This window comes from Lytechinus pictus, chromosome 12, assembly GCF_037042905.1.
Source record: "Lytechinus pictus isolate F3 Inbred chromosome 12, Lp3.0, whole genome shotgun sequence".
In the NCBI taxonomy this organism is placed as follows: domain Eukaryota; kingdom Metazoa; phylum Echinodermata; class Echinoidea; order Temnopleuroida; family Toxopneustidae; genus Lytechinus; species Lytechinus pictus.
The window spans coordinates 31,770,409-31,783,214 of record NC_087256.1 but is presented as its reverse complement, the minus strand read 5'-3'; the positions used below and the strand labels follow the sequence as shown (position 1 = coordinate 31,783,214).

At 34.6% G+C, this 12,806-nt stretch overlaps 1 protein-coding gene across 6 annotated transcripts in view; it reads left to right on the top strand.

Moving 5' to 3' along the window:
• The window catches only part of LOC129272803 (centrosome-associated protein CEP250-like), a 68,096-nt gene that overhangs the window by 13,982 nt on the left and 41,308 nt on the right, over positions 1-12,806 (top strand). For 5 of the 6 annotated variants that reach the window (XM_064107961.1, XM_064107964.1, XM_064107963.1 and 2 more), the window contains exons 5-9: positions 1,830-1,883; positions 3,340-3,414; positions 4,599-4,724; positions 6,135-6,311; positions 6,557-6,697. In XM_064107961.1, the coding sequence (XP_063964031.1) occupies positions 1,830-1,883; positions 3,340-3,414; positions 4,599-4,724; positions 6,135-6,311; positions 6,557-6,697 (573 nt within the window). Of the gene's footprint in view, positions 1-1,829; positions 1,884-3,339; positions 3,415-4,598; positions 4,725-6,134; positions 6,312-6,556; positions 6,698-10,109; positions 10,338-12,806 lie in introns of those variants that run through there. The other variant, XM_064107965.1, reaches the window with a different exon arrangement.

Genomic DNA, 12,806 nt, shown 5'->3' with positions numbered 1-12,806 from the left:
GTAAAAAAAAAATGGAGGTCTTTATACTTTTTCATATGTACACTATCAAATTGTTTTACCATGGAAACCCTGATTATGTTCCGTGATTATTTGTCGACCTGTTTGTCCCGTTTTCATTCTCATAGTAACTTGAAAGCCATTTGCTATATTACCTTAAAAAACTAGTCAGATGTGTTTATGATCAGAGCGTTGGTCACAGATTTAGAGGTCATCATATACCTGAAGATAAATAAGAAATAAAGAATCGCTTGACAAATCAACTCCAAAATTAATTCATAAATATTTGTTTGGGTCGTGTGGTCTAGTGGTTAGAGCATTGGACTCATAGTGGTGAGGTTGTGAATTTGAATCTCTATTCTGCCATTGTCTCCACTTTTATAAAAAAAAGAAGCAAGAGTAATTTCTGTTGTCTTATACCCTTTTTACACAGGCTAAAATTTCCTTAACCCCGTACTATAGGTGGGGCTAAATGGCAATTTAGCCCCACCTATAGTACGGGGTTAAGCTTAGCCCACTTTCTTTTTACACAGCATTTTTGCAAAGTGGGCTAACCCCACCTTTAGTACGGGATTATTTGGCCCTGCAAAAAAGCAGGGTTATCCCAGCAATTGCGGTGCTAAGAGCGATAGTACGGGGTTAAGATCGCTAGTGTAAAACGAAAGTGGGCTAAGCTTAACCCCGTACTATATAGTACGGGGTTAAGGAAATTTTAGCGTGTGTAAAAAGGTACGAGTGAAGTACTTGTACTACGAATGATCGACAAAAACCACTAGTCCGGGGTTAGCGAGTTTCGTGTGTGAAAAGCAAGCATTCCTTATCCGGGGTTAGCGATAATAATTTGGCATGTGTGAAAAGGAAAAAAAAATAGTACGGGGTTAAGGATAGTACGGGGTTAGCGATAGTCCGGGGTTAAGAAAATCCTGTGTAAAAAGGGTATATAAGCCTTCAGCCTCTATCCCTGATCAACCTAGATGCGAAATGTTTATAGAATCGGTTATATACAGTACCAGCTTGGCATTTACCAGCAAAAAGCTGTCCTGCCGAGTTTCTTGGAGAGTTACCATAACTGAAACAGAAATATTTGACTGACGGTCTGATTAGGGATCGTGAATCAGTTTGACAATTTTAGTGGTGATCGAATATGTTTTTTTTTAAATAATTTGGCAATTGTAGAGGCATAAATTTTGATAATGTTCAATTGAGAATCCATCTATTTATTTCATACACATATATACATTATTGATTGATTGGTTTGATTTATTCATATTCCACATTCATAATGTAATATTTACAAGTAAAAACACTAAGACAAATAAAACAATAACAATGGATAGAATGGTGACAATAAGTGATAGGATATACTAAAAAGCTTGGCTTGTGTGAGAGATCCCCTAGTTGATTAGAATCATGACAATATTAGGAGAATGATGAATGAAGTGGGGAATGCTTCAAGAGAGGAGTGTGGAGTTAAGATACATAGAAAAAACCCACCAAGATGCTATCAGGGTAATAATAATAGCAGGGCCCGCTGGGAGAACTGTTTTCGGAACTGAAGTGGCTACTCTGGGTAAATATGCCGTTATTATTATTATTATTATAAACGAGATAGAGAGGTAGACAGACAGACAGACAGATAGAGAAAGAGAGAGACAGAGAGAGAGAACATTTAAGAATGAGTAAGAGAATACAATGATAGAGAGGATTCAGTTGGAAATAAACATGTACTATATATTTTGTCATTCTTGTTTACCTACAGTATTTGCCATAGCTTGCATATAATGCCATGTGGGTTAGTGGTTCATTTTTTTTTCTCTCTTTTTCTTATGCAGTATATGCACATTCCAGAGCTGAAGCAAAAGTTGGACCAGTTAGCTAGCAAAGAGGTATATTTACATTTTTCATAAAATAATCAACAGTTTTGTACACCCAACCCTCATTTTTCTCATGAAGTTCTGATCATTTGAGTGCATTTCATATTTTCCCCAGAGGGGCCACTTCCATTGACGAGTGGATACCATGCGCGACCACGGGGTCTTGAAAAGCACCCTAAACACGTATTTCCATATGATTTTGAAAATGCACCCCTTAACAAGTATTGGCATGTGAAACCCTACCCTTAACAAGTATTGGAAACAAATACTATTGGCAAGTATTCGCAGAATTGAGCCCCTTAACAAGTACAGCAATGTATTTTCCATATTCTGAAAATGCGCCCCTTAAAAAGTATTGGAAACAAAACGATACTATTGGCAAGTATTCCCTGAAATGAACCCCTAAACAAGTAACAGCGATATTTTATTGTTATGTCACGGGTCCGTTGGTCATCGGTTTTACCTTTACACACCATTATTTTGGTTAAGTACGGCCCCACCTTCCACATCTCGCGCAAATCGGACTCTAAACACGTAGTGTTGGGGCAAAAAGGACATCCTTTATAAAACGTTTTGTTTTTGTTTTATCATCCCCGCATATTTGACCCTAAACACATATATTTTTCCGAGCGAAATAGATACCCTTTTTTCAATATTTTTGTGTTTTTGACACCCTTATCACATTACGTACGTTACGTGCCCCATCTTGAAAAAGACATCCTTTTTACATGTTTTTTTGGTCGCGCATGGTATCCACTCGTCAATGTAAGTGCCCTCCCCTGGGATATTTTCATAAAGGTCCCACATATAGAGAGTTTTAGAATTGCCCTTATGTAAATGTGAACATGCCATGAAATATTTTTTATCATATCTTGTTATGATTTGTTATTAACTTCTTAATAATTTATTTTACTTCATCCATTAAAATATTACTGTCAAGGAAGCCATCTCCTATGATATGCTGTAAAGCACTAAAAACCATTTTGTTTAGTAATTGTTATGCACGGATGTAGCTTATAGTCAGTACATACATGTATGCAGATCAATTATGGTAATGCTTTAACTCTATGCAACCTTATATTCATATATTTCATATTCATGTGCATTATACAAAAAGTTGTTAATGGGGCCTGTCTTACAAAGAGTTGCGATTAATCTGTTTAATCCTAACTTTGGATGGCCAGCAACGTCAACATCTATTATGCACGTTTGTTCAAAATATTTTCTAGCTATGGTGTATATTCATACATTCATTGTTTTCTTGAAAATTCACTGCGCTTCTCCTTGCATTCAGAGGACATTGTGCAAATATTTCGAAGAAAAAAATTATGGCACTGATGGATTTCCATAGAGTTACGATTGATCGTATCAATAGTAACTCTTTGTAAGACGGGGCCCAGATTAGCTTGTTAAATAATAATTCTATATTCAGTATCTCTTGCAATGTGTTTTCTTTGTATTATAACAGGAAAATTTATTAGCTAGTCAGGATCATATGACATTTATCTTCTCGATTTCAAAGGTGCTACAGTCTGCTCAAGAGGTAATTTCATTTTATTATTTTTTTTCACATATTCTTTATTTAAATTTTCTGAGTTTCACATTTACAATGCATATACATATGGGAGCAGAAATTATCTGACTAGTTTCTGGGGTCATAAAATCAAAGGTCAAAAAGGTCACTTTATTATATACACGAAAATTAAATTTTTAGATTAGTGAAGATCTAGCAGATCAAATGAAAAAATTTGCTCATGCATGCATACTTTATGGGAATGATATTGGCCTGAATCATATTTTGTAGTTACTAGGTCAATGGTCACAGAGGTCATTGTAGTTTAATGATAAATGAAGAACCATGTGGTTGATCAACTTCAACATACATGTTGTTCATTTTTACATATGGGATTTACAAAGATCTGGTCAACATTGCATAAAGTTGCTATCTTGTTTAATTTGCCATCCAATGGCTACTCCCACAGAATCCTTGATTTTGATCTTTGATATTGCTGAGCATTGCTACAATGGTAGTTACGTCCACATAGTGAACTGGTACGAAATGACGTCATTTTTTGGCCTGCCATATGCCTCACGTCCTCACACACGTCCACTCTCAAAATCGAGAACCTCGCCACATCCATTTTGCGGTTCTCCTAAATCATAGACGACGTGCACGTGAGTGACGTCATTTTAACCGTTCAAGCCCAGCATGAAGATCAACCTTTCCCTTTTAAAACACAGTTATCAGAGACTTTTCACAAAATTAATGTAAGTTGTACGATGAATTATGTTTATCATATTTGAAATTGCTTTCTGATCTCCAAAATATACATCGAAATATATCCTAACTCGCGTAAAAAGGAATCAAAGCAAGTGAAAGGGCACATGTGCACAAGTTGCACCTTCGCATCACCCGACCGGGTCGCCAGGCGATGGTGCGCCAGATCTTCCGGGTCGCGCAGCGTGTCATGACCCGCTGGTTATCGCGCTGTTTCATGTGGACGTACGTACACGTACAAGTCGAGTGAAATCTAAAGTATTCGCATCTGTAGTGAACAAAGGCAGACGACGACGTTGACTCGAAGGATCAGAGGACTGCTACGTCGTTCACGTTCACTGCTCCTAAAACCCTCTATTACTGTCACTATTTAGTAGCAGGGCCCTGATTAGATTCGGATTAATTGGTTCAAAGTTCCTATCTCTGTATATCTTTGTATTTCTCTCCAGACCATATTGAATTTTGAGGAAACCAATGTTAATATGAGACAAAGACTTCTTGAAATGGAAGAACAGTATGAGAAACTGAAAAGACAAACAGAAGAAAAAGAAGAAGATAACAAGAAATTACAGCAGGTAATTTAACCACATCTAATTTCAAATGGAAGTAAAACCTTAGGAGCTCTAGCACTGAGTGCCTGAGAATCATGTGCATTAGAATAGCATTAGTACCCTTTCACAATGCAATCAGAAATATATTGTTAATTTTAGTTGAAGAAATCATGTTCCTTGGATTTTATTGATAATAATTTATACAGAATGGAACAGTGTGCTACATAAGCACTTGCCTGATTGCCCGGGTCAAGTAAAAGTTAGATTCGTGCAAGTGTTTTGAAGTAAAGACCAAAGCTACTTGCCCAAATTGGGCAAGCAAAATTTTCAAAGTAGAATGACCAAAATTAGGGTCGATATGATATATTGACCCCAACTTTGGTCATGGCAGGCAAGATAAAATCACTTTGGAAAAAGAAATGCAATAACAAAGTAGATCAGTTCATGTCAAAAGAGAGAAAAAGGTCAATGGTTTATAAAACCGCAAAACTTTCTTTTGAAGAGGTAAAACTTCTTTTTTCAATGATTTTTTTCAGGCAAATGAAATAGATTTTTGGGCAAGTATAGTCCAACTATTTAAAAATTTACTTGCCCGACTGGGCAAGTGCTTCTAAAAAGTTATGTAGCACGTTGCTTGGAAGCATACTGTGAACATTTTATTTCCATAAAAATGTGTGATATAACTTTTGTAAAGAGTAGCAGAAAATTAATACATTTCTAGAACATGTAGGTACATGTATATATTATAAGACTACAACATTAAGATGCCACATTGTTTGAAGGGATACAGGAGCTAAGGTCTTGAGTTACTTTCATACTGACTGATATGATTGACAAATATATATTGTAATTATAAGCTGAATAGATATAGTATCCCACCTCTGCCACTAGAAAAGATTAATACTCTAAACCAAAATATGGCTACCAGTTTCTTTATTGATTCTAAGCTGTGAATAAGAACTATTACTGAAGAAATACAGCTTACTACTGTACCATACTTGCAACTTTCTACAAATTATCTTTTCTTTCAGAGATTTGCTTCATTTCTTCATCTTTTTGGGCTTTGCTATTCTCATGTGTTCACAGAAATCAGTGAACCCCAATGATGAAGTTGGTTTCCTAAAATTGTCTTCTTTCTGCAATTATAATCCTTCTAATTATTATTCTGAAATTATCAATTTTATAATGACATACACTCTATCTTCCATGGTAAGAAACATAGCGTGCTTAGGACAGTGTCATAATCAATGCACCAAATTGTTTGATGGGTACAACACAGTGTGTGTGGGAAATCTATTTTTTTATAGATTTTTTTTTTGGGGGGGATAAGGGCTAGAGACCCCCTAAGGCACCCATTTGTACACTGGTAGTTTAGGATCCACTCTTCATCTTATGTACCACTATAATGTTCTATAGTATATTGTCTTTTTTCAGAGGGATGACTATATGAAGAAGGGCTTAGCTGAAATGGAAGCAGAAGTATCCTCATACAAGGTACTGGCAGACATGAAAGCTACTGAAATAGATAAACTTGGAGTAGAAAACAACCAGATGAAGAAAGAGATTAATAAAACCAGGGCTTCCAAAGAGACAGAAGAGAGCTATAAAGAGGTATGTTTACTTGTATTGTTTTTTTTTTTTTGCTTTTTATTTATGATGTTAAACTCCATCTGGTATTTGTTAAGGCCTGTCAGAAAACTTTGGTAACTTTACAATCTTATTAAAGAGTAGTTTCAGTTGAATCTTCTGATATATTAGATGCTGTAAAAAAGCAGATAAACTTATTATCATCGTTATTATCACAAAAGTGGAAAGAAATTAAGTTTCAAATCCTATTCTAACCATTCTTTCAATAGAGGATCTTGGAGTTGGAAAAATTATTGGAAGAGCAGCGCTTCCATATAGAGAATCTATGCAAGGAACATTCACAGATGGAAAGTGAGCTACTACAGGGTCATCAAGGTCATAGAAGACAGCTGGAATATACACAGAGAATGGTGAGTTCTTTCAAGTGCTTTTCATCAAATTAAACTCTTAATTTTTTTCACATCATGGTTTAATGAAATTTCCTCATTATGCTAGATTGATTCTTTTTTTTTTAAATTCAAATCAGCATGTACAATCATTGGGATGAACTTGACCTTTACATGGTACTATAGTTTGCTACAGAAATGGTGCCATATGATTGGTCAAGAGAAAAATTGTAGTTGCATGATTCCACATTTATTCTTGAAATAGCTCAATGAAACAAGACTTGATATAAAATCAACACAGAAAACTTAATCGTCAAGTGATTGAAGGCCAAGTCTACCCCAAAAACAAATTGCTTGGAAAGTTTGAATGATAGAGAAAAATCAAAGATACGTAATACTGAAAATTTCTTTAAATTTTTTTTATAGAAAATACAAAATTTAGGAAATGTGAATGTGACCCACTTCATTTCACAAAACAGTTCACAAAGGAGATATGCAAGTGAAAGAATGAGATGTCACGCACCCAATATTTGTTTTGTATTCTATCAAATGAAACAATGAAAAATATGATTTTTATCTTCATAATGTTAAAACTTGTCATTGTAGTAATATATCATGATTTCATCTTGGGCTTCCTGTTTGTCAAATAAACAAACTACATGTAAATGTTCTATATATGATGGAATATAAAACAAATATACAGTGGGTTTGTATCGTCAATGGCTCCTATTTGCTTATCAACTATGTTTAACAAAAATGTTTTGTGAAAATAAGCAAAGCTTTAAATCTAATCTCATTTTGAATAATGAAGCCTGTGGGTCGGGAAAGAAATTTTCACTTTTCAAGAGTTTTTCTATTGAGCTGAGAGCTTTGTATTGATAATTTTAATGTGACAAGCCAATTTAATAAGTGCTCATGCCCACTCTGTAAATTGCTCGATGTGTTAATTGTTATTCTTATCTCAGCTTCAGGATTGATGATTTCCAGCATACAAGCATTTATGAATGTAAACCCCTAATCATTCCTTCTATAATATTCACTTGTGGTTTACAGTAGAATGTATTTTGACAAAGTTTGTAATGAATAAGAATTAATTTAGTGATAAATTTTCATATGGACATGAGTGTGTGAGAGATGCTGAAAGGAAAATAATCGGATGATAAATGGTTAGCATGATTAATTCAAATTCATTTTACTGAAATATATTCCTCTATAATGAGAAGTGATATGACTCTACATAGTCACCAATTGACAGCTTGATTTATTATTTGCAATGATAAGTAAATAAATATTTATAGATACAGTAAAGTATAATGTATGTAGTGCATGAGAACAGAAATGTGTGGCATTTCAGTAATGGGAAAAATGAGAAGAAAATAATCCTTTCAAAGTAAAAGGAAACGGCAAGAAGAAAAATGTACTGTCTTTCAATTGCATAGACGTGCACAGTTGTTGCACTTGATATACAATGAGTGTCATTCATATCATTGTTTCATGAAATTATATGATTAGCTTATATTAAAATGTTCAAGCTTCTAAAACCTATTTCTTTATTAAGACATTATGAAATTTTAAAATGATGGCTTTCTATTTTACATCAAAATTGGATGAAATTTTAAATGTTTTGTCAACCCTAAAATGACTTGGGGGCATGATATGCTCCCCCCCCCTGCGGCTTTTCCGACACACCCAAAGATAGCACTGGTGAATTTTATGACTTTCTTTTTTTAATTCTAGCGCAACTTTTGAGACCAAATTTGCTACCTACGGATATAGCATCGTAACGCCACATGGCTTTTTACGTGACAATGTCATGACGAAAATGGCTCACTTTTTACTTTGTGTACAAAGTCTTTTGGAGATGAAATTCCTATGAGGGTGATAAATTTTCATTCTAATTGGTCTGCTGGGCTATTCCATGGTTACTCACGTTACATTTGGAGACACCTTGACTCATACTTGGAGCTGTAACTCCATTATTATTGATAGGAACTAAACATCTCTTTATCACAACATAGTATGCAGTCTGACTATCCTTTGTATAAAAACAAAACTAGGGAAATTTTATTATGCTCCTGGCAAATCTTTGAAATGTGTTGGTTACTCATGTTACATGATTTGGACATGCATAAAATGAAAAGTCGACATAAGTGAAAAGTGTCCTCATACAAGGCTTTTATGACAGTTGATCCATTTCAAAGAAGTATAGGGAGACAAACTTTGTATATAATTTAAAAAAAAGAACACATGGTTTTTACTAGGGGTGCAGATAAAGTGGTTACTCACGTTACATTTTGTCCATGTATGGTCAACAACATAAATGTCACTAAAAATTCAATAATGTGTGTAAGATTCATGTTTCAGTTTCTGTAATAATATGAGTAGGATTTCAGACACCAGTTTATGTTTAAAGGTAACATTCTGAATAAGTTTCCTCCTCTCTTTTACTTATTGGTCAATATATTGGTAATGTATTAACTAAATAGTTTGAGATCTGGCTTGGGCTGTGTAAATAAAAAAAATGTAAAACAAATGCATTCCATTTCTTGCCTCAAGCCCTCAACATCAATAAAGAACCAGCAATAAGTAGGGCAAATACAATTAAAATGTACAGTTCAGATGGACTATATATTGAATTTGATTTTTTAAGCTTATGTCCACCAGCCTATGGAATTGCCCTGCTTAATTAATTTAGGGTTAAATTTAGTTGCTTCGTGGTCTGTTGTAATTTTCATTATAACAGTGAGAAAGAAAAATACATAAGAAATTCTAAAAAAAAAACAAATTCATAAAGAAAAACTGGCTTTCAAAATAATTCTTTCTGGAAATCTTTGAATAAGATTGCAAAGATGACATCTCGAAGAAAAAAATTGAAGTAAGATGAGAAAAAAACAACCACCAAAGAGACAAGCCCCCCCCCCCCCCCCTACGTCATACCAATTATTGAAACTGACAATGAAGATTGCATGGTGCCTAGAAGGTTTAATTTTGTGACGTCATACTACAACAATGATGAAATAAAGTAGTGTTCCACTAATCAATAATGATAGGCCTATGCAGTCCCTTGCGAGAGTTTTGATCATCTCATTAAACATATAAGCCCAAAAGGTCTAATCAGTCAGTGAATTATTGATAGATGCCCAATGATGTAAGCAACCAGATTACAAATCTGTTTACATAAAATTCAAAGATGTGGCATAATAAGATCAAGGAAGAAAACAAAGATGAATCTACCTGATCTAAACCATGCCAGACTCATCAATAACTATGACTTCACTCTATTATACACCCTCTTGTAAAAGAATACAGTAACAGTAATCAATATTTATCCCCTCAATAAAAGCCTACTAAGGTTAGGGGATGGTATTGTCCCCATTCCCTTCCCCATCATAAGATGAATGGGTGCAATCTTCATGCTTGACTGCCCCTTTTTAAAACCAGTTAGGAGAGCAGTGAGTAAACGAAGGCTGTTTGCAGAGTTGAACAGTTAGAAGGAGTAAATTTGAAATGTGTGTGTGTTAGCGCAGGTCTTCCTACCCATCTATACTGTTATCTTTCCGAGGTCTGTGAAAGTCAACTCCTCATTTGTTTAGTGTTTTCATGGAATTATTGATGTTGTCTGACTTTGTATTGATCATAATGTGGAATATTACCAGAATTTAAGGTGAGTTGAATGAGAATTGTGATAACTTTGAAATTATGGAAGTATCTATCATAGTTGGGAGTGATTTGAATGGCTTGTTTATGAGAATCCTTGTAAGTTTGTTTGTGTCTTAATATAGTTACACATGTATTATAATTCCTTGGTGGAGAATCCCAAGTTGTAAAATATATAGATCAAGCCATAAAATCACTAGTTACTGCATATAAACAAGACAAGTATACAATCTTTACTGCCCAGATACTCTAATTTGGAATTTTGTTTTGAAGTCGACAGTTAATATCCTGCATGTTGTAGTATGTACATGTATTTTTATCTGAATATCTTCATGTATTCTTTACAGTAACTAATTGACATACATGTATATTTCACAATACAATATAAATGTTATGTATTTGACAATTCAAATAGATCCTAATATATTCACAACTAAAAGGTGAAAGACAAATCAGCATTTAAACTACACATTCATCTTAAAGCGATCATCTGATTTGAAAATTATGAAAAATTACTTTGGATTGAATGATTTTATAATGATTGTACATTTAGTGTGAATAATGTACATCTGGCTTTGTGTTGCTAAGCAACAAACTACAGTTTGATCATAGAGATAGCTGGACAGTACACCTGTCAGCATACATGGTTTTCCTTGATATGTTGCGTGAATGATTTGTCGTAGAGAGAATATGGACCCATGTTTAAGGCCAGTATCTAAAAATTAGGGCTATGTTTAGGGATTTTCCAACATAAACCATACCTCATGTTTAGGGAGTTCTTCCAAAAAAAAGCGACCCATTCCAGCGGCACATCCCGTATGCCTTATTTCGTGAGTACTACATATGTGGTAAAAGAATTACCATAGAATCGAGCTGTTTTTAGAGGCACAAAATGTCTTTTAAAAGTAAAATAAAATATAAATTATTACATTACTACTGACTATTCTGGTCCGATTCCAAATACATGTATTATAACCTTCCATAAGCTTCTTTCAACCCAAAGATTTGGTTATTATAATATCAACATGATTGTCTCAACATGCATGTTTTATACTACAAATTTGGTTTTCTGTCAACTACTTAAAGGACTGAATATTACTTTGATAATAATTGATATCTTATATTATTCAATGGATATGTCATGTATGATGACAAATTAGTTTGGTTAAACTTATATATTCCAGCTGTTGTAACAATATCAAAATATGTTTGACTAGAATCCAATAATACAAGTTGGTTGTTATATATATGCCAGGGAAAGGAGTAATAGATATAGTATTCATTTTGAGGAGGTTGCATGCAAGAGAAATACTGAGCTAAAGGGAAGAAACTCTCAGAAGAAACTGTAAATTTGTTTTGAGGATCTGTAGATTTGATGGAGGAAGGTGACAAAGTGGGTTATGATGTACCAGAGGCAAAGTTTATACATATATGATTGAGCTAAGACAAGAGTTAGAGTAGGGTCTGAGTTGTCCAAGGAGTTTGATGCGAAGGTGAGTGTGCATGGAGTTGATATTTATAAATGTGATTGATGTGGTTTTGGAGAGTGCAAGCGAATGGAGATGCTGATGATGACTTGCTTTTGATGAATGAGGCAATGGATTGACTTTTAAGGCAGAAATTTTGGAAATGGAAGAAAGCATTTGAGAGTAAGGGTCTGAAGGTAAATCTTGGGAAGACAAAAGTGATGGTGGGTGGGACGAAGGGGGGGGGGGTGTTAGTGAGTAAGGTAGATCCATATGGCATATCAGGGGCGGATCCAGCTTTTTATAAAGGGAGGGGTTGGGGTGGTATACGAGGGAGCGTAGCGACCGAGTCCAAGCGAGCGAGGGGGGAGGGTGTGGGAGGGGGGTGTCCCCCCTCCCACAGTAGGGAAAATTTTTGAAAATCTGTGTGTGAAAATGGCGTTTTCTAAAATTACAAGTTTAAAAAAAAAGATAAGATTTTAAAAAATGGTCCCCGGATTTTTTTTTTGGGGGGGTTGCAACCCCCCCAACCCCCCCTCTAGATCCGCTTCTGCATATGTTTTTTTGGTATTTTTTTCTCATTGAATTTGTGATTACATGATGTTTTCAATATTTCTTTAAGTACAATTTTTGTTATGGGTTGGCCTCACACAAGGTTTCTTCCTTTTTGGTCATTACCTTCCTCACTTTCTTTAAATTTGATGTTCATTGTATTTACATTGTCTATTTTTTTAATGTATTTTTATCTTGATCTATTGAGGAGAAATAAATGAAATTTGAAACTTGAAACTGAAACTTGAAAGAGGGTGAGAGAAAAGTCAGTGTGGTGTGAGAAATGTGGGAAATGGATCCGTGGGAGATACATGTACACAAAGATGGCGAGAGTGACCTTAAAGGTCAAGTCCACCCCATAAAAAACGTTGATTTGAATCAATAGAGAAAAATCAAACAAACATAATGCTGAAAACCTCATCAAAATCGGATGTAAAATAAGAAAGTTATGACATTTT